Genomic DNA, 26,089 nt, shown 5'->3' with positions numbered 1-26,089 from the left:
GGTCTAGGCCCGAAACGTCAGCCTTCCTGCTCCTATGATGCTGCTTGGCCTGCTGTGTTCATCCAGCTCTGCACCTTGTTGTCTCGGATTCTCCAGCATCTGCAGCTCCTACTATCTCGGATTCAATTTTAACCTTTATCTTTAGTCGTGGCTGGGCATGCGGTCGCTCAATCTGTCATCTCGTGCCAGGATGTGACGTAGACAGTCAGGGCTGTATTCAAGTAATATTTGCCAGCTGCTGTGAGTTTAGATCAGGAACTTTTACATTTCTCATTACAGGGAACACAAAAGAATATTGATTTTTGATCAGTTCCAACAAAGTTATATGATTACTTCTAATGGTAGAATTCTTTAGCTAACAAGTTGTGTCTCAATGTATTCATTCAATCCATATTCCAATGTCTGATAATCTCTGTCCTCCTTGTAATGATAAGTGAGCTACTTCTACTGCCTGAAACTAGTTTGAATCTTTTCCTCTAATACTTTGGGTGATTTTTTTAATATATGTGTGGATCTATAACTACTTCGCAATCTAAATCTATGATTATCTGAAGGATCTTAACCAAAACCTACTCTTAATATTTTAACAGATTGATTAAATAATTCAAGAGAAACAACTAATTAGTGTGAAATGTTCTTATTTGTGTAAGCGTTTGCAGCTGCACATTCTATCTCATTTAATACAGACCTGCTATTGTTCTACTTGCTGAGACTGCATTAAGCAAGTCTTTTCCCACGCTCTAACTACTGTCAGCCATGCTCTGTAGAGCTAGTCAGGAGTGGCTGTTGGCCATTTTGTGCTGTTCAGTCATGGGCAGTCCTAACACCCCTATTTGGACACTTAACATCTGCACTATCCTTTTCCCTTACCATAAGGACTTTGAAATTTGCAGGATTATGGTAACTATCCCCAATATGTTTGCTCACCGACACTCCAACCACTTGAATCATTCCCTAGGATTTCACTGCCCCATCTCTAGTCAGATTATCTACGTACCAACACAAAATGTTGTCCTGGATGCCCTTTAAAATTTCACTCTGACTAATCCTTTCACACTAATGTGATCCCGGTTACTGTCAGCAAGGTTGAAATCTCCAACTACTATAACCGTATACCTCTCACGACTCCAAACTGCCTCTGAGAAGCTATCAGATTTACTCGACTGTTAAAGAACTGGAGGAATCCATATTGAGATTTTTAATGAGGTTGAGACAATAGGCAGAGGCATGTGATTTTGGGTTACCCCTGAATGAGATGCTGAGAGACTATTTGATATGTGGGATTAATGACATAACTATGCAGAAGTGCCTATTGGCTGAAGCCCAATCAGGCACTGCAGCTGGGCTTGACATTTGAAAATGTGGCAAGTAGATCATGGGAACTACAGGGCATCCTAATGGGAATGGATACCCTCACCTGTCTGACTGAACTTGGGGAATACCACTCGAGTGTAAGCAATTGCAGAGCTTCAAGGAGGGTATATCCTGACCAGAAGGACCCTAGGCCAGCCCACAACAGAACTCTACAATAAAGCCGAGCCTTGGCAAGTGGCTTAAAAGATATTTAGGATCTGGATGGGCAAGCCATTGTAGTTGCTACCAACCTGTGGACTCCAGACAGCAAAGGAGTCCTAAAAGGCCTGACTTGAGAAAGAAGCCCAATACCCAGGAGAGTGCACACCCTGGAAAGTCATCCTATAAATGGTTTGAGACAATTAAATTGCTTAGTGACATTCAAATTGGAACCAATAAAAATTAATGTTTCAGTAAATGGCCACCTGGTTACCATGGAGGTCGATACCGGTGCAGCTGTATCTATGGTTGCAGAATCCCAAATAGCAGTCTTGTAACGTCAGCCGGCACTCTTTTCCAGTGGACCATGGAGAACATTTTACAAGGGCTACCCCAAGTTGCCATTTATCTGGATGATGTATTAATAACTTGGAGGATGAATAAAGAACACTTGGAGAACTTGGACATAGTGCTTAAACATTTCTCCCAGGTGTGCATACACCTTAGAGAAAAATGTGTGTTCCAGGCAACCCAAATGACCTACTTTGATTACGGAGTGAACAAAGCCAGTTACACCCATTGGAGGATAAAGTGAGGGTGATTAAAGGAGCCCAGGCTCCCACATCTGCGCCAAAAGTTAGGTCTTTCCTTGCATTAGTGAATTATTACAGAAAATTCATACGTAACCTGGCCACTATCTCGGTACCCTTACACCTGCTATTGAAAAAGGGTCAGCCTTGGAAATGGTTGCATAGCCAAGAAGCAGCCTTTAGGGAAGTGAAAAGGCAGCTATCATCATCTACGCTTTTGGCCTACTACAATCCAAAGCGAAAGGTAGTGCTGACATGCGATGCCTCCCTTTAGAGTATCAGGCTAGTGGTGGCTCACCGGTGACACAATGGAGAGGAACATCCAATGGCATATGCTTCCCAGAGTTTGGATGATGGCAAATACAAGTATGCCCAGATAGAGAAGGAAGGTTTGGCGGTCATCTTTGGTGTGAGGAAGTTCCACCAGTATCTTTGTGAATGGGAACTTGTCATAGTAACAGATCACAAACCCCTGCTAGAGCAACTGAAGGAAGACAAGGCAGTGCCACCCATAGCTTCTGGTACAATTCAGCGTTGGGCCCTTATTCTGAGCGCGTACAGGTGCAAGTTAGAACACCATCCAGGAATCCAAGTGGCTAACGTGGATGCCTTGAGCCACCTCCCACTGGCAGACACTCCAATGGAAGAGTCTGTTTTGGTTTTAAACTTGTTCAGGAAAGTTTCCTCAACCTGTATGTAGAGGGTCCTACTTGGGAAGTAACAAAACTTGACCTACTGTTGGGAAATAGGGCAGGACAGGTGACTGAGCTGACAGTGGGGGAGCGCTTTGGGACCGGTGACCATAGTTCTATTAATTTTAAAATAGTTATGGAGAAGGACAAAACTGGTCCACAGGTTCAAGTTCTAAATTGAGTCAAGGCGAATTTTGATGGAAAATTGACTGGAGCTTGCAGAGGTTGATTGGAGTGGTTTCTTTCCAGGCAAAGGGACCTCTGGCAAGTGGGAGGCCTTTAAAAGTGTGATAGCCAGAGTTCAAGGTCTACATGTTCCTGTGAGGATGAAGGGCAAGGTTGGCAGGAATAGTGAACCCTGGATGACAAGAGATATTGAGGCCTTGACCAGAAAAAAGGAGACATGGCTCAGGAACAGGCAGCTGGGATCAAGGGAATCCCTGGAGGTATATAGGGGCTACAGGAGTTTACTGAACAAGAAAATGAGAAGGGCGAAAGGGGAACACAAGATAGCTTTGGCTGAGGGCGAATCCAAAGAGACTCTTTAAGTGTATTAAAGGAAAAGGAATAATTAGAGAGAGGATAGGACCCCTCAAGGACCAAAGTGAACATGTATGTGTGGAACCGCTGGAGATGGGCGAGGTCCTCAATGAATATTTCTCTTCTGTGTTTACCGTGAAGAAGGACAAGAAGACTTGGGAACTTGGGGAAGTGAGTGGCCATATCTTGGGGACACTCCAGTAGAGGAGGTGTTGGAAATATTAGAATGTAGGAAGGTGGATAAATCTCCTGGCCCTGATCAGATATATCCAAGAATCCTTCAAGAGGCTCGAGAAGAAATTGTGGGGGCCCTGGCTGATATATTTGCATCATCGTTAGCCACGGGTGAGGTCCTGGAAGACTGGTGGGCAGCGAATGTTGTGCCCTTCTTCAAGAAGGGCTGCAAAGGAAAACTTGGGAATTATAGGCCAGTGAGCTTAACATCTGTGATAGGTAAGCTACTTGAGAAGATTCTGCAGGATAAGATATACGTGCATGTAGAAAGTCAGAGTTTGATGAGGAATAGTCAGTATGGCTTCATGCATGGAAGATCATGCTTCACAAATTTGTTAGAGTTCTTTGATAAAGTGACCAGGAAGGTTGAGGGCAGGGCAGTAGACATTGTTTATATGAATTTCAGTAAGGCCTTTGACAAGGTTCCACGTGGTGGGCTACTTTGGAAGGTTAGATCACATGGAATCCAGGGAGAGCTGGCTAATTGGATATACAGAGATAACAAGGTGCAGAGCTGGATGAACACAGCAGGCCAAGCAGCATCAGAGGAGCAGGAAAGCTGATGTTTCGGGCCTAGACCCTTCTTCAGAAAGGGTCTTTCTGAATGGTAGGAAGCTTGATGGTAGGAAGCAGAGAGTAATAGTGGAAGGATGCTTGTTGGACTGGAGGCCTGTGACTAGTGATGTGTCAGGGGTTGGTGCTGGGCCCATTGCTGTTTGTTATCTACATCAATAATTTGGATGAGAATGTGCAAGACATGATTATTCAGTTTGCGGATGACACTAAAATAGGCGGTATCAAGGTTATCAGAAATTGCAGCAGGATCTTGATCAGCTGGGGAAGTGGGGCCAAGTAATGGCAAATGGAGTTTAATATAGATAAGTGTGAGGTATTGCATTTTGCAAAGTCAAATCAATGTAGGAGTTTCATGGTGAATGGTAGGGCCTGAAGGAGTGTAGTGGAACAGAGGGATCTTGAAGTTCAGGTGCATACTTCTCTGAAAGTGGAGTCACAGGTAGACAGGGCAGTGACACCACAGTTCTCCATTTTGAGAAACTCCCTTCCACTACAACTCTCTGTCTCCTGTTGCCCAGCCAGATAAGATCCCCACTCAGTCTCCTATGCTCCAAAGAAAAAAGTACCAGCTTGTTCAACCTCTCCCTGTAACTCAGTCCCTTGAGTACTGACAACATCCTTGTAAATTTCTTCTGCACTCTTTCCAATTTAATAACATCCTTCCGATAACAAGGTGACCAAACCTGAACACAGTACGCCTAGCACGGCCTCACAAATGTCCTGTACAACTGCAACATAATTTCCCAACTTCTGTACTCAGGTCCCTGACTGATGAAGGGCTTTTGCATTCTCTGACAGTACCCTTCACTATCTGCTACTCCACCAATCCTAGTGTCATCTGCAAACCACAGGGTTCCACAGGGATCCGTGTTGGGACCACTGTTGTTTGTGATATACATAAATGATCTGGAGGAAGGTATAGATGGTCTGATTAGCAAGTTTGCAGATGACACTAAGATTGGTGGAGTAGCAGGTAGTGAAGGGGACTGTTGGAGAATGCAGCAGAATATAGATAGATTGGAGAGTTGGGCGGAGAAATGGCAGATGGAGTTCAATCCAGACAAATGCGAGGTGATGCATTTTGGAAGATCCAATTCAAGAGCGAACTATACGGTAAATGGAAAAGCCCTGAGGAAAATTGATGCACAGAGAGGTCTGGGTGTTCAGGTCCATTGTACCCTGAAGGTGGCAATGCAGGTGGATAGAGTGGTCAAGAAGGCATATGGCATGCTTTCATTCATCGAACAGGGTATTGAGTACAAGAGTTGGCAGGTCATGTTACAGTTGTATAGGACTTTGGTTCGACCACATTTGGAATACTGCGTACAGTCCTGGTCGCCACATTACCAAAAGGATGTGGATGCTTTGGAGAGGGTGCAGAGGAGGTTCACCAGGATGTTGCCTGGTATGGAGGGCGTTAGCTATGAAGAGAGGTTGAGTAGATTAGGATTATTTACATTAGAAAGACGGAGGTTGAGGGGGGACCTGATTGAGGTCTACAAAATCATGAGACGTATAGACAGGGTGGATAGCAAGAAGCTTTTTCCCAGAGTGGGGGACTTAATTACTAGGGGTCATGATTTCAAGGTGAGAGGGGAAAAGTTTAAGGGAGATATGCGTGGAAAGTTTTTTACGCAGAGGGTGGTGGGTGACTGGAACGCGTTGCCAGTGGAGGTGATAGAGGCTGGCACGATAGCATCATTTCAGATGTATTTGGACAGATACATGAATGGGCAGGGAGCAGAGGGATACAGATCCTTGGAAAATAGGCGACAGATAGAGGATCTGGATCGGCGCAGGCTTGGAGGGCCAAAAGGCCTGTTTCTATGCTGTAATTTTCTTTGTTCTTTGTTCTTTGTTCTCTGTTCTTATAGAAGTATAAGATCATGAGAGTCATGGATAGGCTGAAAGCACTCAGTCTTTGTCCCAGTGTTGGGGAATCGAGGACTAGAGGGCATCAATTTAAGGTAAGAGGGGAAAGAATACATTGGAACCTCAGGGGCAATTTTTTTTACACAGAGGGTGGTACACGTATGGAATGAGCTGCCAGTGGAGGTGGTTGAGGCTGGTACCTTAACAACATTTAAAGGCATTTGGACGAATACATGGAAAGGAAAATTTATAGAAAGATATGGGCCAAGAGCAGGCAAATGCGCTTAGCATGTTTGGACATATTGGTTGGCATGGACCCGTTTGTGCCGAAGGGCCTGTCCCTGTGCTGTAGTACTCTATGACTCTATGACACCCTTCCAGTCACCATGGACAATATCTGACTGTGGGCACGAAAAGATCTCACCCTAGCGAAACTGAAACATCTGGTGGTAATGGGAGAAACAGAACAGCCATTGCAATGTGAAATGAAACCTTTCTGGACCCAGCAAGACCTGATCACTGTAGAGGATGGCATGAGGCTATGAGGAGCAAGGGTGATTGTTCCGAGTAAAGATCGCCATTAGATACTGGCTGAACACCAGCATCATCCAGGGGTTTTCAAGATGAAGATGCTAGCAAGAAGCTACGTCTGGTGGCCAAGGTTGGATGTTGACACAGCTGTGTTGGTGGGGCAGTGCCCAGAGTGCTAACAAGGGAAATACGTGACATCAGCAGTGCCCCCACATTTGTGGGAATGTCCTGGAAAATGCTAGACTTGGTTGCATATTGACTATGCTGGTTCTTTGATGGGCTCAATGTTCCTCGCCATTGTGGACGCCCATTCAAAGCCACTGGATGCGCATAAAGTTCATTCGGCAAACTTGGGAATGACAATTGAGAAGCTGCAAGAAACGTTTGTGATACATGGACTCCCAGAGGTCAAGGACAATGGGACATCATTTACCGGCAGGGAATTCAAATATTTCCCAAAGTCAAATGGCGTTTGGCACATACGGACAGCTCCATACCATCCATCATCTAATGGTTTAGCTGAAAGAGCAGCCCACAGTCTCATTTGATACCAGACTGTCCTGGTTCCTGTTCAATTATAGGACCACCCAACACACAGCAACAGTGAGACCTCCAGCAGAGTTGCTGATGGGGAGAAGACTCTACACCAGGTTAAACCTGATATTCCCAGACCACAGGGAGGGGTGGGTGTTGAAACTGCAGTAGGAGCGCCAATGCCGGCCACATGTCTCCTCTAAGTAAGAGAGACAATTTACTTCAGGGAACAAAGTTTGGTGCTGGAACCATAGGAATGACCCTGTATGGGTACGAGGCGAGGTTGGTGCAAGATCAGGTCCCGTCAAAGTTCAGGTTGGTGTTACAGTCCTGCACAAACGCGTGGATCTCTTGAACACTGTTACCTCACAACCGGGGCGGGAGCAAAATGTACATGGCCCTTCAGAACATCCAGAAGGCCTTTTGGAAACTGTAGGTTCTTCCCTCCCCGCACTGGCTAGTGTTGAGGACACCTCAGAGCCTGAGATGGATGAAGTTTCAATACCATTACCACCGAAGAATAGGAGGAATCTCTCCGGAGATGCTCCAGGCGCAAGAGGCGGGCAATGATCCAGTTCATGCTGCCTGTGTCAGACTCTGAATCAGAGGAACTGGACTAGGGGCAAAAATGTCGCAGGAATGGCTGCAAGCAAAAGACCAGGCCTAGTTCTCAAGTCTTAAGGGGGAGGGATGTAGTGATTGGAATCAGATTGACTTCATTGACTACGAAGTCATTAGCCCAGGTTAACAACCCCAACTGATCAGAAAAGCCCTGGCTGATCAATGTGACCAGGAAATTAGAATCTCCTCAGTTCAGGGAACTGACTCTGAGCTGGCTGGCCACTGCCAGTGTACTGTGCACAAGTAAATAAAGGGTGATTTGGTGATGGGATACTGGTTTCTGTGAAGTTATTTCGGGGAGAAAACCAGAGCACTCACAGGAAATGAATGCAGCCACGGCAAGAATGTGCAGACTGTACACAGATTCCAACCCAAGGCTGGAATCGAGACTGGGTCCCTGGTGCCGTGAGGCAGCAGTGCTAACCACTGTACCACCATGCCACCCCAATCCTGTGGATATAAAAACCAGCATTCCATTGGCTTTCTTAATTATTTTCTAAATCTATTCATGGCATTTTAAAGATCTTTTAGATCTTATAGTTTTATGGTCACTTGGTCTGGAAGTTGCCCAAGCTAAAATTTTTTACTGGGTTACCTTATTCCCTTGACTGTTCTGAGAAAAGAACTTCTTTCTAAGAAAGGGACTGTACTTGCTTCTAACCTCAGTCAAGTCTCCTCCAAACTGCTATAAAACCAGTCCTTGATTATTCTAAACTGAAACCAAGCTAATGCCTTCAATATTACCCCTGTTGTAAACTACCACAGGATGAACAATATTCCCAAACACTCCAGGAGTTCCCTGTTCTCAGAAAAATTCTGAATTTGGTCACTGTTCAGAAAGATTGTCTGACCTAGTTTGTACTTTTCAAAAACCATTCACCAAGTAACTAACACCCAAATGCCACTATTTTAAAATTCAGACTCTGCAAATGATATTAGTCCATATTATTCACATTAAACTCAACACTTAAGCCAACTTTGAACCTTTTTGGAAGACTGTAGGAGGCCACAGATGGTGATATTTAGGGGAGGTGATGGCCTAGTGGTATTATCGCTAGACTATTAATCCAGAAACCCAGCAAATGTTCTGGGGACCTGGTTTCAAATCCTGCCATGGTAAATGGTAGAATTTGAATTTAATTAAAAAACCTGGAATTAAGAATCTACTGATGACCATGAAACCATTACTGATTGTTGGGAAAAATCTCATCTGGCTCATGACTCCAGACCAACCGTAATATGGTTAACTCTCAACTGCCCTCTGAAATGACCTAGCAAGCCATTCAGTTGTATCAATTGCCACAAAGTCTCAACAAAGAATTGAAACTGGATAGATCAGCTGACCTTGACCTAGGCACTGGAAAAGACAATGGCAGAAGCAGCCTTGTCAACTTTTCAAAGTCCTCCTAATGAGCATCTGGGGGCCAGCATCAAAATCGGGAGAGCTGTCTCATAGACGAGTCAAGCAACTGCCTGACATAAACATACTCTCAGAATCATACCTGACAGGAAATGTTCCAGACACCTCCATCACCCCATCCTGTCCCACCAGGAGGATAGACCGAACAGAGCTGGAGGCACAGTTAGAACAGATACAGTTAGAAAGGAGTTGCCCTGAAATTCTCAACATTGACTCTGGACTCCATGAAGTCTCAAGGTTTCAATTTAAACAGTGGCAAGGAAGCCTCCTCTTGGTTACCACATACCTCTGCTGCACATTCAGTGATCCTCCATGTTTAACAACACTTGGAGGAAGCACTAAAGATGGCAAGAGCAGAAAATGTACTCTGGATGGAGGATTTCAATATCCAGCCCCAAGAGTAGCTCAGCAACAGCACCACTGATTGAGCTGGTCGGGTCCTAAAGGATATAGCTAAACTGGGTCTGCAGAATGTGGTAAGGGAACCAACTAGAGGGAAAAACATGCTCGACCTCATCCTTACCAAACTGTCGACTGCAGATGCATCTGTCCTTGACTGGTATTCGTAAGAGTGACCACCGCACAGTCCTTGTAGAGATGAAGTCCCACCTTCACATTAAGTATACCCTCTATTGTGTTGTATACCCTATCACCATATTCAATGGGACAGATTTCAAACAGATCTAGCAAGTCAAGATTGGGATTCTATGAGGCACTGTGAGCTATCAACAGCAGCAGAATTGTACTTTGGCACATTCTATGACCTCATGGCCGGCAGGATCAACCTTGAATAGTGCAGGAGGGCGTGGCAGGAGCAGCCCCAGATATACCTAAAAATGAGGTGACAACCTGGTGAAACTACCAAACAGGACTACTTGAATGCCAAACAGCATTAGCAGCAATTAATAGGCAGAGCTAAGTGATTCCACAATTAACAGATCAGATCTAAGCTCTGCAGTACTGCCACATCCAGTTGTGAAGCATTCACAGTAATCTTCAGTTGGAAGGGCCAATTGGATGATCCATTGCAGTCTCCTCTGGTGGTCCTCAGCATCAGCGATGTCAGTCTTTAGCCAAGTCAGTTCACTCCATATGATATCAAGAAATGGTTGGAGGCACTGGATAGCACAAAGGCTATGAGTTCTGACAACATTCTGGCAATAATACTAAAGACTTGTGCACCAGAACTTGCCACACCCCTAGCCAAGCTCTTCCAGTACAGTTACAGCATTGACCAACAATGTGGAAAATTGTCCAGAATGGGCTGTAAACAAAAAGCATGACAAACCCAACCTGGCCAATTACTGCCCCATCAGTCTACTCACGATCATCAGTAAATGACGGAAGGTGTCATCAACAGTGCTATCAAGCAGCACCTGTTCAGTAATAACCTGCTCAACGACACTCAGCTTGGGTTCTACCAGGCTCATTCAGCTCATGACCTCATTACAACCTTGGTTAAAGTATGGACAAAAGAGTTGAATTCCAGAGACGAGGTGAGAGCAATAGCCCTTGACACCAAGGCCGCATTTGACCAAGTGTATCATCAAGGATCCACAGCAAAACTGGAATCAATGGGTACCATGGCAAACTCTTCACTGGCTGGAGTCATAACTGGCTGATAGGAACATGATTGTGGAGGTCAGTCATCACAGGCTGCAAAACATCTCTGCAGGCGTTCCTCAGGCAAGTGTCCTCGGCCCAACTATTACCAGCTGCTTCATCAATAATCTTTGCTCCATCATAAGTTCAGAAGTGGGAATGTGCAGTCAAAGGCAAACAACATTCAGCACTATTCGCGACTCTTCAGATATTGAAGTAGTCCATGTTTAAATGCAACAAGTTCTGGACAATATCCAGGCTTTGGCATATAACATTTGTGCTACACAAATGTCAGGCTATGACCATCACCAATAAGAGACAATCTAACCACCATCCCTTGATTTTCAATGGTGTTAACATCAGTGAATCCCTCACTATCAACATCCCGGGAGTTATCATTGATGAGAAACTCAACTGGGCTCACAACATACACACAGTGGTTGTAAGAGCAGGTCAGAAGCTGGGAATACTGCAGTCAGTAACTCACCTCCTGACTCCCCAGTCTACAAGGCACAAGTCAGGTGTGTAACGGAATACTTCCTATTTGCCTGGATGGGTGCAGCTCTAACAACACTCAAGAAGCTTGACACCATCGATGACAAAGCAATCTGCTTGATTGGCACTCCATCTACAAGCATCCACTCCCTCCACCACTGACACTCAGTAGCAGGAGTGTGTACTATCTACAAGATGCGCTGCAGAAATTCACCGAAGATCCTCAGAGAGCACCTTCCAAACCCACGACAACTTCCATCTAGAAGGACAAGGACAGCAGATATGTGGGAACCTTCAAGTTCCCTTCCAAGTTACTAACCATCCTGACTTGGAAATATATTGCCATTTATTCAGTGTCACCCCTGCCAAAATTTTGGAAATCCCTCCTTAATGGCATTGTGGGTCAACCTACAGCACATGGACTGCAGCAGTTCAAGAAGGCAGCTCACAGCCACCTTCTCAAGGGCAACTGGGGACAGGCAATAAATGCTGGCTCAACCAGCCATGCCCACATCCCATAAATGAATAAAAACAATCTCAGAGTAGGAGCATGCTGTTAAATTAAATTGACAGCTAACTGGACATTTAGGATCATTCTTGTGGACTGAATAGTGATGTATTGTAAAGCAGTCACTCAGTCTCATTTCATTTCCCCAGAGAAGAGGAGGCCACATCATGAGCACCTAGTGCAGTGGACTAAATTGAACAAATTGTGAGTAAATCATGGGGAGGCAACAGCCTCATGGTATTATCACTAGACCGCTTAATCCAGAGATCCAGCTAATGGTCAGGTGACAAGGGTTTGAATCCTGAAATGGCTAATGGTAGCATTTGAATTCAATACAAAAAAATCTGTAATTAAGAGTCCAATGATTACCGTGAATCCATTGTTGATTGTTGGAAAAACCCATCTGGTTCACTAATGCCCTTTAAGGAAGGAAACTGCCAACCTTACCATGTCTGACCTACATGTGACTCCAATCCACAGCACTATGGTTGAGTCTTAACTGTCCTCTGGGCAATTAGCGATGGGCAAAAAATGCCTGCCTAGCCAGCGATGCCTTCATCCTGTGAATGAGTACCCTGGCCCTGAACCCTCACTATACTACATTTAGTCAAATCTCACTTTCCAAAAGTAGATTTTACTGCCCCAAGTCTATGTTTGCCAGATTCTATCTAATTATATTAAAATTGGCCTTCCTCCAATTTAGACATTTAACATCTGCCCGGGGCTTTGGGCTGTGAGAAAAGAGGAGGCAGGAGGGCAATTATTGATCTCTTGTGCTGGTATAGAAAAGTTGCATGGGAATGGTATGGGTATTAGGGGTGACTGAGGATGGAGTCCAGTTATCGCCAAAGAAACGGTTCCTCTGGGATAATGAAAGGGGAGTGGAAGGTGTGTTGAGTATGGCTTCATGCTAGAGGTAAAGGAAATGGCAGAGGAAGATGCATAATATACAGAACAAAAACAAAGTTGCTGGAAAAGCTCAGCAGGTCTGGCAGCATCTGTGAAGGGAAAAAACAGAGGTTAACGTTTCGGGTCAGGTGACCCTTCCTCAGAACTTCCTCAGTTTTGAGGAAAGGTCACCGGACCCAAAACGCTAACTCTGTTTTTTCCTTCACAGATGCTGCCAGACCTGCTGAGCTTTTCCAGCAACTTTGCTTTTGTTCCTGAATTACAGCATCCACAGTTCTTTCAGTTTTTAATTAGCATAAAATACAGAGGTCAGCAGTGTGGAAGATGAGGAAAAGGGGATCCCTTTCAGGGCTCTGTGAGGGAGGGGAAGGGTGGAAGGCAGAAGTGTGGGAAATAGAACAAAGATTTCCATTTCTCTTCCTTTTAATTCACCTTCAAATACCTTCACAGATGATCGTTTCAATGATTCTTTCAGTCACATCTCTTTGCTCCTATATAAAAGCCCAATGTTTTGTTTTTGTTACTCTATGAAACATTTTCTAATGTCTTTCTTTGTGAAAAATGCAACGTGGATGTAATAGTCACATTTTTCTTATTGGTATTTGTCCCATATTCCCACACTTTTCTTAACTGCTGTGTGATATTAACGTCGTTGCTTTACTAACCTATATTATTAATTAATAACATTTTGGTCACCCTTTTTATTCTAGATGTGACCTTTAGAAGGTAGAAGTGACTGAAAGATGGAACCAACTAACATTCACTTGATCTGTTCAAAGTCTGCCCAATCCTCTTTCACATTTAAAGTGGATGGAAAAGGCCTCATTATCAGCATGTTCAAATACTATGAAAGTTGTAGAGCTAATTGTGATACTGCTGATTTTTGTCAAGTTCTTGCTTGATAGACCCTCCACTGTTAAGAAAACCCGATAATGCTGTGTCTTATTTTATAAGTTAGTTTAAATGCCAATTCAACATTCTCTTTCATTCCTAGACTGATTAGCAATGATCTCAACTTTCATTGTTGTGAGGAACTGGCATCTGGGTTGTCAAAAAATCAGAGCCTGGTGGAATTGAATTTGAGTCACAACCAACTGAAAGACTTGGAGGTGACAGTACTGTGCAATGTTTTGAAGGAGCCGGAATGCAAACTCCAAATACTGCAGTGAGTGACCAAATGTCTTCATTATAACATGTCACAGCATCTTTGCAACACAGAACACAATTGTTCCAACCGTTGGAATTCATTCTGAGGGGTATCATTTTACAGCAAATGAGTAATATTAAACTTGTACAGAACCATGATTAGACCATACTTGGAACATAGGTCAGGGTTAAATGTTATATGAAAGGGTTGGAGAAAGTGCAAAAGACATTTTACAATGTTGATACTAGAAGTGAGAGGCTATAGCTATCAGGGAAGATTGAACATGCTGTGTTTCCTTACTCAAGAAAATAGTTTCTAATGGAAATTCAGCTACAGGAAAAAGATTTAAGGTAACTGGCAAACAAGTGGAGAAGATGATGTATAATGTATCTGAATAATATATACAAAGGGCTAAGTGCAGATCTGATAAAGGTTTTTTGAGGGCAAGAGATGATTTGATAGCATAAACATGGAAACCATTTCCTGTCATAGAGAGACCAGAGATTTAGGGCTGCCACTGTAAGATAATAACTAATAAATCCAATTAGGCTTTTAGCAGAAACCTTGCTATCCAGAAAAGTAGCTCAGAATGTGGAAATTGACATAACAAGAAATATTTGAAGCTAACAGCAACTTATATTTATATAGCACCATTAGGTCTATACAGGGTTTTCCACAGGAGTAATATAAAGTGAAACTATATCCTAGGACTGAATCTTATTAGATTTTAGCCAAAAGCATCAGTTTTGTTGTGCTTCAGGATGGTTTCTGTTGGCGAGGCCTAGTGTGATTGTCCCAAGCTCACCTAATTATATATCTACCATACCGCAATGGCATCACTCTCTCCCAATGCTAGCCCAATTCTACCACTCACTGTACCCAGAAGAGCATGCCAAAGCTGGGATATTCCAGAATAGCCAGTAAACCTGATGCCTCCCAATCTTTAAAAGGTCATTGTGCAATTGGACAAGCACTGTTAGTCCACTGTTATCCTGCATGGTTCCTGACATTTGTCCCAGATATGGCGGATAAGCGAAGATTGGCACCCATCTTTACGGGCAGGAACCTGGAAGTTCTGGTGGGCGTGATGGTGCACAGCGGTGATGTTCTCTTCCACAAGGCCCGGCAGAGGCTACAATGCCATCAGACCTTGCCAGCCTGATCCAAGTTGTAAGCCAGGTCATTGCTTCCTTATCCATGTGGAGGAATGCCCAACAGTGAAAGAAGGTCAATGACTTTCTCTGCTTTGCCATGGTAAGTGCCACCATCTGTTGTCTGCTACCTCACATTCTGCCTCTGCTACTGTGCTCATCTTCCACGAATGTTTATGCTCTACCCTTCTCACGATTGCACGCAGAATCTTCCCTCACTTGTTCTCACTGATGCCCACATGATGAACCCTGAATGGCCTCTGTGCTGACTATTCACACTTGTAGGGCATCTAACCACTTTTCCTTCACCTACACCAGCATGAACAACTGTGCCAGCTACTTTCTTCTCCCTTAATTCCTCCTTTTCACTCCAGTAACATGTCACAGTAGGGCAGAAAAAGGCAAGACAGGTGGTGGGCTGCCCATCACTGAGCTCCTCACTCCCTACAAAGGGAGGATCCTGACTACCCTGAGTGGTTGACTGAGCATGTCCAAGCCCCTGGAGACCCTGGAGCCCCTTGGCTTACTCTGCCAGGGCACACTGACTGAAGGTCTCTCCCTGTATTTGAATTAGGATGTCTGACAACCATAACAAACTTCCTGACTTTGTGTCTGTGTCAAATGACAAGGCAAAGCAGAAATATTGTGAGCCTTGTAACTCTGGCTTAGAGGCAAAGCATTAAAAGACAAGGCACGACAGGGATGCTGTGAGCGGGTAGACTCAAAGTGAGTAAGTGCTATGAGAGCAAATGAGCAGCTTTGATATGCAGTCTGATCCAATGGATGAAGTGGGTGTAAGGTGTCCTTGCAGTATCATTGCAACAATGGTTGTTGGTGTTCCCTGAGGTCGGTGTTAAAGTGCAGAAATGCACTGTAAGTTGATCGGGTCCTTTTTAGAGTGGCAGGCAGTGGCGAGTGGGGTACCGCAGGGTTCAGTGCTGGTACTGCAGGGTTCAGTGCTGGGACCCCAGTTGTTCACAATATATATAGATTTGGACAAAGGAATTGAATGCAATATCTCCAAACTTGCAGATGACACACTGCCATCCAGCTTAGTATGTTGAGAGGAGGATGCTAAGAGGCTGCAGGGTGACTTGGACAGACTGGCTGAATGGGCAAATACTTGGCAAATGCAATATAATGCGAATAAATATGAGATTATCCACTTTGGTGGCAAAAACAGGAAGGCAGATTATTGTCTGAATAGTGGCAGTTTGGGAAAAGGTGAGGTGCAACATGACCTGGGTATCATGATGGAACTGAAGTTGCTGAAGATTGGAATGCAGGTGCAACAGGCAGTGAGGAATGCTTTAGGCCTACTCTCCTTCATAGTGAGAGGATTTGAGTATTGGAGCAAGGATGTCTTGCTGCAGTTATACAGGGCCTTGGTGAGGCACACCTTGAGTACTGTGTGCAGTTTTGGTCTTCTAATTTGAGGACTGACATATAAAGAAAGACTGTATTGACAAGGGCTTGTCCTCAATGGAATTTAGAAGAATGCTGGGGGAACCTCATAGAAACATAGAATTCTAATGGGACTGAACAGCCTAGATGTGGGAAGAATGTTTCTGATGTTGGGGGAAGTCCAGAACTAGGGGTCACAGTCTAAGAACAAGGGGTAAGCCATTCAGGACTGAGATGAGGAAGAATTTCTTCACTCAGAGTTGTGCACCTGTGGAATTGTCTACCACAGAAAACTGTTGGGCCAGTTCATTAGATATATTCAAGAGGGAGCTGGATGTGGCCCTTGTGGCTCAAGGGATCAAGGGGTATGGAGAGAAAGTGGGAGTGGGATACTGAAATTGCATGATCATATTAAATAGTGGTGCAGGCTCGAAGGGCCAAATGGCCTACCTCTGCACCTATTTTCTATGTTTCTATGTGCCCCAATGATGTAAGGAGGCTGGTGTATGTTGGTTGCTTGTGTCCATGGGGACTGGGCAATCTTGTGGATGTAGTCACATCCACATCCTGTGGCAGATTCACAGTTCCCTGAAAGTGGCAACAGAAGTGGACAAGGTGGTCAAGAAGACTTATGGCCTGATTGTCTTCATCAGTCAGGGCTTAGAGTATAAAAATTGGCTAGTCATGTTGTAGCTGTGTGGAACTTTAGTTAGGTCACATTTGGAATATCTTATATAGTTCTGGGTGCCACTCTTCCAGAAGGATGTGGAGGCTCTGGAGAAAGTACAGGAACAGTTTACTAGGATATTGCCTGGCTTGGAGGATATTAGCTATGAGGAGAGATTGGACAAACTTGAACTATTTTCACTTGAACGTCCAAGGCTGAGGGATGACCTGACAGAAGTTTCTAAAATTATGAGAGGAATGGATAGTCAAAGTCTTTTTTCCCAGGGTAGAAGTGTTAATTACGAGGGGACGAAGGTTTAAGGTAAAAAGGGCAAAGTTTAAAAGAGATACGAGAGGCAAGTTTTTTTACAGAGAGGGTAGTAGATGCCTGGAATGCGCTGCCAAAGGAGGTAGTAGAAGCAGATACAACAGCAACATTTAAGAGGCATCTTGGCAGATACGTGAATAGGCAGGGAATAGAGGGATATGGGCCGCATAGATGCAAAAGGTTTTTAGTTTAGAAAGGCATCATGTGTCAGTGCTAACTTGGAGGGCCAAAGGGCTTGTTCATGCCCTGACTGATGAAGGCAATCATGCCATATGTGTTCTTGACTACCTTGCCCTCTCGTACAGTTCTTTGCTGTTTAGATAGTAGAATAGGAAGCTCCATATTAATGACTTGAGATTTGCAGTTAATGAACTTGTTAAGAATTAATAATCTCTGTTAACAGTCATCTCACCACTTCCGACTGAGAATCTCATTTTGACTTTCGGAACTCTGTATGATAATGCAATGAATTGGGGCAGCATGGTGGCTCAGTGGTTAGCACTACTGCCTCACAGCATCAGGGACCCGGGTTCGATTCAGGCCTTGGGTGACTGTTTGCACCTTTTCCAAGTGTCTGTGTGTTTTTTTTCTGGGTCCTCCAGTTTCCTCCCACAATCCAAAAATGTGCAGGTTAGATGGGTTAGCCACAGGAAATGTAGAGTTAAAGGGATAGGAAAAGGGGGAGTGCGGATCTGGGTGAGATGTTCTTTGGAGGGTTGGTGTGGACTCAATGAACCAAATAGCCTGCTTCCATACTGCAGGGATTCTATGTTCCTAATGTTAGAAAATGCCTTGCCCATGTTCTCACATAATTCGCCCCGATTGCTTACCATTGCCCACGTTGTTTGTGGCCTTATGTGGCTCGGGGCTGAATTTAATAAGGCAATAACAGGCTAGATGGCTTAAAGTTTGAAAATTGGGTCAAAAGGAGTACCTTAGAGCAACAAATAAAAGTCAAGAATTGGAAGCATTCAGATTGGGAATTACATTGTTTAGGGTCCAGGCAAAGATGGGGTGATGAAACAGGGGATGTTCAACAAACCAGAATTAGAGAGCAGAAGTTGTTGTGCTGGAGGAGATGACAGAGATAGGTGAGGACTTGGAGGGATTTTAAAAACAGCAAAGGAATTTTAAAATGAAGATTTAGCTTGAAGTGAAGCCGATGGTAGCCAGTGAGCACAGCGGTGAAAGTTAAAAAGGGACAAAGTGCGAGTTAACATAGGGGAAACAGAGTTTTTAATGACCTCAAGTTACACATGTTAGAATATGGGAGATCATTGGAATACTCAGCCTAGAGGTATCAAAATTAGAATTAGAATTAGTTTTTATTGTCACATACACTTGAGTGCAGTGAAAAGTTTGTAGTGTTGCCTCTTGGCGTCATCTTAGGTGCAGTGTGCCTAAGTACAGGGTACTTAAGTATGTGTTACAGACTTGAGAGAATCATAAATAAAAATTCAGCATAAAAATAAAGGATAAAGAAGCTACCTTTTAAAAAGTACTCGCACTGTAGTCTTCCAGCCGGAGCTTCTCTGCTCCGCCCGTTCTTTCCTCTCTGTTCCTCAAAATCTCAACTTTTACTTACTTGAGGCGAATGGTAGAGATTGAAGGAGGCCAGGACATCCAGGTGTGTCCTGGAGGCGAGGCCCAGGCCAGGTCAGTGTAGGAGGTAGCGAGTCCAGGCGAATACTGGAAGCCAGGCCCAGGCCAGGCCGGCACGGAGGCAGCAAGTCCAGGCGAGTTCCGGAGGCAAATCCCAAACCAGGCTGGTGTGGGAGGTGGTCAGCCCAGGCAAGACCTGGAGGCAAGTCCCAGGCCAGCCCTGCACAGGAGCAGCATGTCCAGGCGAGTCCTGGAGACGAGTGGAGGCCAGCGCTAATGCAGCGGCAAGTCCCTTGGGGACTGCAAGTGAGGCATCCAGGATTGATGCCCAGCATCTCCTATAAACTTGGCTCGTTTCAATAATAGATGAAATAGGGGGATGTTGGGTAGTGGAAATTGGAAATAGGTGGCATTATCAATGATCAACATGATCAGCAGCTTATCTTGGGGTCAAGGGTCATATAACCATTTCCGCAAATGTGAGAGCTAGAGGGAAGTTGCAAATGAGAAGAGGGATGGACTGGTTCAGTTTTGAATAGTGGCCTGGGAGAGGATGGAACCTCTTGAGGCTCCATAATGGCTTTTATCTATTTAAAATTTTGTTCGAGTGAATCTTTGCTCATCTAGGTCTGAAGGTCCAAGATATATTCTGATAATTTAGTGACCGCAAAGACATGAGCTTAGAGACTGGATCAGTACGTGGGACAATGATGTTGTGGCCATTACAGAGACATAGTTGAGAGAGGGACAGGACTGGCTACTCAATGTTCCATGGTTTTGTCATTTTAGATGAGATAGAGAGGAAGGTAAAAGAGGTGGAAGAGTTGCGTTACTAATCAGGGAGAATGTTACATCTGCACTCAGAGGGCATGCTGGAGGGCTCATCCACTGAAGCAATATGGGTACAGCTCAAAAATAAGATGGGGTCAATCGTTGTGATAAGTTAATACTATAGGCCACCCAAAAGCCACTGAGTCATTGAGGAACAAATATATCAGCAGATTAAGGAAAGGTGACTTTAACTTCCTCAATATTGACTGGGACTCCCTTAGAGCTTAGACGGGGTGGAATTTGTTAAGTGCATCCAAGAGGGTCTCTTAAAACAGTACGTGGATAGTCCAACTGGAGGAGGGGCCATACTGGACCTTGTATTGGCTAATGAGCCTGGCCAGGTGACTGGTCTTTAAGTGTGGGAGAGCATTTTGAAATAGTGATCACACCTCCTTAAGTTTTAAGATGACCATGAACATGGATAAGGCAGGAGCTTGCGGGAAGGTACTAAATTGAGGGTAGGCAAATTACATCAGTGAGGTTGTATGCTCGCCGAGCTGGTGGGTTTGGATGCAAATGTTTTGTCACCCTGCTGGGTCAAATCGTCAGCGCGCCTCCGATGAAACGTTCGTGTTCTGTCCTGTTTGTTATTTATATTCCTCAGTTTGTTGGGTGTTTTGTACCACTTCTGGTTCTGTTTCTCTTCTGTTTGTACACAGGGTCTAATTCAATGTGTTTGTTGGTGGAGTTCGCTTTAGAATACCAAGCCTCCAGGAATTCCCTGGTGTGCCTTTGTTTAGTTTGTGTGATTATGGATGTGTTGTCCCTGTTGAATTTGTGTCCCTCCTTGTCCGTGTGTAGTGAGATAAGTGAGAATTGGTCATGACTCTTGGTGACTAGTGGTGTTCATGTATCCATATTGTCAGTTTTCTTCCAGTTTGGCCTATATAGTGTTTATCACAATCCTTGCATGGTATTTTGTGTATTGCATTGATTTTACTGGTTTTGGGTGTGGGATCCTTTACGTTTGTCAGTAGCTGTCGTAAGGTGGTTGTTGATTTATGGGCTACCCTGGTACCTAGGGGTCTGAGTAGTCTTGTGGTCATCTCTGAAATGTCCTTGATGTGCAGTAGGGTGATTAGTGAATCTGGTCCTGTTGTGTCTTCCTGTTGTGGTCTGTCTTGGAGGTAATGGCGGATTGTGCTTTTCAGGTATCCATTCCCTTTGAAGACTCTGTATAGGTGCTCCTGCTCTGCTTCACGTAGTTCTGGGTTGATGCAATGCATTGTGGCTTGTTTAAGTAGTGTCCTAATGCAGGTCCATTTGTGGGCATTGGGGTGATTGCTAGTGTAACTGAGTATCTGGTCCATATGTGTGGTCTTTCTATTTAAGCTAGTCTGGAGTTCCCCATTGTTTTTGCATTCTACCATTATGTCCAGGAAAGGTAGTTGGTTGTTGTTCTCCTTTTGTTAATTTTATCCCGGTGAGGATGTTGTTTACATGTCAGTGGGTTTCTTCTAGTTTTGTGCTTTTGATAATCAGAGGACGAGATGATGATATCCTTGATGTAACAGCACTATTTACATCCATAACCATCAACTGTAGCCATAGAGACAATTGCCACACTACTGGACGAATCAAATAGGCAGGCATCCCAGGAGACCAAACGAAGAAGAAATAGAAATGGAACTCAATGAAACAAGTCATAGTGCATGGATGTTGAAGTAGTGATGTGTGATCAACTGTACTGCTGGCTGAAGACAGGACAAGCAGAGCACTGAACTTTGTCACAGTTATAAAAAATGTGATTTATGACTGAGAACTTTTTCAGTGTTTGATAAGGGCAGAAGTTACTTTAAAGGGATTTAAGCATGGGGTCTAGTAAAGATAGACTCAGAGTTGGGAAATGACATGTTCAAGGACTTTGGAGAGGAAAGAGAAGTTGGAAAGGGCACAAAAGCTTGCAAATTAAGTGGGGATAAATGTTGGCTTTTTGAGGACAAGGGCAAAGGTCAAGGAGGTTTTAAAGGAGAGGAAAACACCTGAAAGGAAACAACTGTTAACATAGAAGAGAGGAGATTTGGCCAGGTGGGCTCGTGGACGTGGTGGTAGGGGCAACTGATCTGATGGTCTTAGTTACAAAGAAATCCATGAACTCCTTGGATTTCTTGTAATAAGATCAACATATTAATGTTAAAGTATGTCAAGACATGAGAGAAAGAAATAACAGGAATTCTGATGAGTTTTCGCAAACTATACAGGGAAGAATCTCGTATAAACCAGCATGGATTCATCTAGGACAAATAATCTGTAAATCTCATATGATTCTGTATAAAGTAGATATTTTAGGAATTGAAATCATAATTATCTCACTGTAAATGACATGAAAATATCTGCCTTCCGCTCCAGCCTTCATCATAACCAGATCAGCAGCAACTGTTGCCAAGCATTGGGTTCTGTTCTCACCCAAAACCAAGCATTGACTCAACTGAACCTGACCCACAATAAGCTCGGCAATGCTGGAGTTAAAATTCTGTGCAGTGCATTGAAGAACAAAGTCTGCAAACTGCAAAAATTGAGGTGAGTTGATTGCTGTTTGGATGATGTGAAAGACAGATTGAACTAATATTCCTTTAAGCGTCTCTCTGAATTACTGAACGGCGCAGTCCTTTTAAAATGAACTCAAAAATAAAATACTCAAGACATGGAAATCTGAAATAAAACAGTAAGTACTGTAGATACTGAGCAGGTCTGGCAGCATCTGTGGCTGGAGAAACAGAGCCCGATTTGACTTTTACAGAACTTGTTAAACATCGTTAGGTTGTTGCATTCTAGTAAGACCTAGTGGGAGTGTGGATCTAATCCAGGATCATAATTGGAAAGACATAATTAATTAATGGGAACATGGAAAACTTGTTTCTGTTTCCCAATGTCATCAGAGAGGTTCTTGGTGTCAGGGGATGGGAATAAAAAGTCTTGATCCAGGGATGAATTCTCTCTCTTGAAATTCTGCAAATCGGTCTGGAAAGACAAAAGAAACTAGAATTCCCTAAGGGTTAATATTGGGATCCTGCCTTTCCTGAGATATACATGATCTCAATCTTGGTGTGCAGGGGACAATTTCAAAGTTTGCAGATGACACAAACTTAGAAGAATAGTAAAACTCTATAGAACTTCCAAAAGATTTTGGCAAGTTTGTGCAATAAATGTGGATAAATGAACTCCAATGTGGAGAAATGTGAGGTGTTACGCTTTAGTACAAAGACTATGAGAAACAGTTTAAGATAAAGGGTAATTTCCAAAGAGTGTGCAGGAGCAGAGAAGCAGGGGTGTATATATGCATAAGGCATTGAAGATTGCAGAACAGTTAAAGTTGTGAATAAAGCATATAATATTGTTGGCTTCATCATTAAAGAACAGAGCACAAGAGCAGAGAGTTTATGTTGAACTTGTATAAGACACCAGTTAGACCTTAGTTTGAGTATTGTGTACAATTCTAGGCTCCACACTTTGAGATGAATGTGAATATGTTGGAGAGAGTGCAGAGGAGACTTACAAGAATGGTTCCATGGATAAGAAATTTCAATTGTGAGGAAAGATTGGAGAAATTGGCACTGTTTCCATTGGAGAGGGGAAAGCTGAGGGGAGATCTGATCGAAGTTTTCAAAATCACGCGGGGCCTGGATAGAGTGGATAAGGAGAAACTGTCCCACTTGTAAAAAGATGAAATGCCAGAGGGTACAGTTTTAAAGTGATTTGCAGAAGAAGCAAATGTGAGGCGAACAGTTTTTTTTTCACACAGTGAGTAATCCGGGTTTGGAATGCAATGCCTACAAGTGTAATAGAGGCAGAAATAAAATCAATGGGAGTATCTGTGGAGAGAGAGGTACAGAATTAACATTTTGAGTCTGCTATTTTGAGTCCTCAGAACTGAAAAATCGTGTTTTTTACGATGTTGACAAAGCAGGAGGATGTGCAAATGAAACAGTTTATAAGGGTACCCAAAGCAAGACACATAAGAACATAAGAACATAAGAACTAGGAGCAGGAGTAGGCCATCTGGCCCCTCGAGCCTGCCCCGCCATTTAATAAGATCATGGCTGAGCTTTTTGAGACTCAGCTCCACTTACCCGTTCACTCACCATAACCCTTAATTCCCTTACTGTTCAAAAATTTATCTAGCCTTGTCTTAAAAACATTCAGCGAGGTAGCTTCAACCGCTTCACTGGACAGAGAATTCCAACCCATTGGGTGAAGAAGTTCCGCCTGACCTCAGTCCTACATCTGCTTCCCTTTATTTTGAGGCGATGCCCTCTAGTCCTAGTTTCGCCTGCTAGCGGAAACAACCTCCCTGCCTCCACCTTATCTATTCCCTTCATAATCTTATATGTTTCTATAAGATCTCCCCTCATTGTTCTGAATTCCAATGAGTATAATCCCAGTCTACTCAGTCTCTCCCCATAATCCAACCCTCTCAACTCTGGAATCAACCAAGTGAATCTCTTCTGCACCCCCTCCAATGCTAGTATATCTCTTCTCAAGTAAGGAGACCAAAACTGCACACAGTACTCCAGGTGTGGCCTCACCAGGACTCTGTACAGCTGCAGCATAGCCTCCCTGTTTTTAAACTCCATCCCTCTAGCAATGGCAGACAAAATTCCATTTGCCTTTTTAATTACCTGCTGCACCTGCAATCCTACTTTTAGCGATTCATGCACAAGGACACCCAAGTATCTCTGCACAGCAGCGTGTTGCAATTTTTTACCATTTAAAACATAGTCCATTTTGCTGTTATTCCTACCAAAATGGATGACCTCACACTTATCAACATCGTACTCCATCTGTCAGACCTTTGCCCACTCACTATCTATATCCCTCTGCAGACTTTCAGTGTCTTCTGCACACTTTGCTCTATCACTCACCTTAGTGTCATCTGCAAATATTGACATACCACACTTAGTCCCCAACTTAACTCTGCCTTTTTCTCCACAGATGCTGCCAGATCTGCTGAATTTCTCTAGCACTTTTTGTTTTTATTTCAGATTTCCAGCATCCACGGTATGTTGTATTTATTTGTAATGGAGGCAGTTGTAATGAATTTGGCGCATGTTTGAGGAGATTATGGTGTGGCGGTATTAGCACTCAACAAGTAATCCAAAGCTCCAAGATGCAGATAATGGAATTTGAATTCAATAAAAATTTTCAATTAAAAATCCAATGATGAACAAAAGCTGGTGTGATTGTCAGGGTAAAAAAGAATCTGGGAAGGAAACTTCCAGTGTTACTTGATCTGGCCAATATGTGATTCTGCACCACAGCAATATGGTTGATTTAACTATCTTCTGGGCAATTAGAAATGGGCAATTAATGTCAGTCTATCCCATGAATGCATTTTAAAAATGGTGCTGGCACAGTGGTTTTCCATCTGAGTCCTCAATATTGATTCCAGACCCATGCAGTTTCACGATGTTGGGTCAGACATGTACCCCCCACCACCACACCCCCACCCCCCAGCCCCCCAGCCCCCCAACCCCCACCACCACCACCGTGTGACAGCCCTTAAGATCAAGACTGTATTTCACCAAATGAGCATCAAGGAACTTTGGCAAAACTGTGATAAGTGGGAATCAAGGGAAAAACTCTCCACTGGTTGAAGTCATACCTGGCACAAAAGAAGATGGTCGTGGTGTTGAAGGTCAATCATCTCAGCTCCAGGACATCTAGGCCTGACCATCTTCAACTGCTTCATCAAAGAACTTCCCTCCATCATCAGGCCTGAAGTTGGGATGTTTGTCAATGATTGCACTATGTTTAGCACCATTTGTGTCTCCTCAGATACTGAATTAGTCCATGTCCATATGCAACAAGACCTGGACAATATCCAGGCTGACAAGTGACAATTAATAGTCAAATCACACAAATGCTAGGCTTTGACCTCTTTTCATAAAGAATCTAACAAACATCCCCTGACATTCAATGGCATTACCATCACTGACACTGAATCCCCCACTGGCAATATCATGGGGAACACCACCAACTACAGAGATAACAAGGTGTAGAGCTGGATGAACACAGCAGGCCAAGCAGCATCAGAGGAGCAGGAAAGCTGACGTTTCGGGTCTGGACTCTTCTTCAGAAAAACCACCAACTACATGTTCCTCTCCAAGCCACTCACCATTCTGACTTGGAAATACATCATCATTCTTTCAATGTTGCTGGATCAAAATCATGGATCTCACTCCCAGATAGCATTGCGGGTCTATCCTGTATGTACATGCACGTCACCACCTTCTCCAGATTAACAAGCGATGAGCAATAACTGCTTGCCCAACCATTATTAGATGTTGAGCTGGATGAACACAGCAGGCCAAGCAGCATCATAGG

At 43.8% G+C, this 26,089-nt stretch overlaps 1 protein-coding gene across 2 annotated transcripts in view; it reads left to right on the top strand.

Moving 5' to 3' along the window:
* The window catches only part of LOC109919070 (NACHT, LRR and PYD domains-containing protein 3-like), a 148,919-nt gene that overhangs the window by 90,918 nt on the left and 31,912 nt on the right, over positions 1-26,089 (top strand). For both annotated transcript variants that reach the window (XM_048617307.1, XM_048617308.1), the window contains 2 exons: positions 13,631-13,801; positions 22,115-22,285. In XM_048617307.1, coding sequence (XP_048473264.1) covers positions 13,631-13,801; positions 22,115-22,285 — 342 coding nt within the window. The remainder of the gene's footprint in view (positions 1-13,630; positions 13,802-22,114; positions 22,286-26,089) is intronic.

This window comes from Rhincodon typus, chromosome 37, assembly GCF_021869965.1.
Source record: "Rhincodon typus isolate 14 chromosome 37, sRhiTyp1.1, whole genome shotgun sequence".
Classification (NCBI taxonomy): Eukaryota; Metazoa; Chordata; class Chondrichthyes; order Orectolobiformes; family Rhincodontidae; genus Rhincodon; species Rhincodon typus.
Note: the sequence above shows the minus strand (reverse complement) of the source record. Positions and strands in the feature narration are given on the sequence as shown.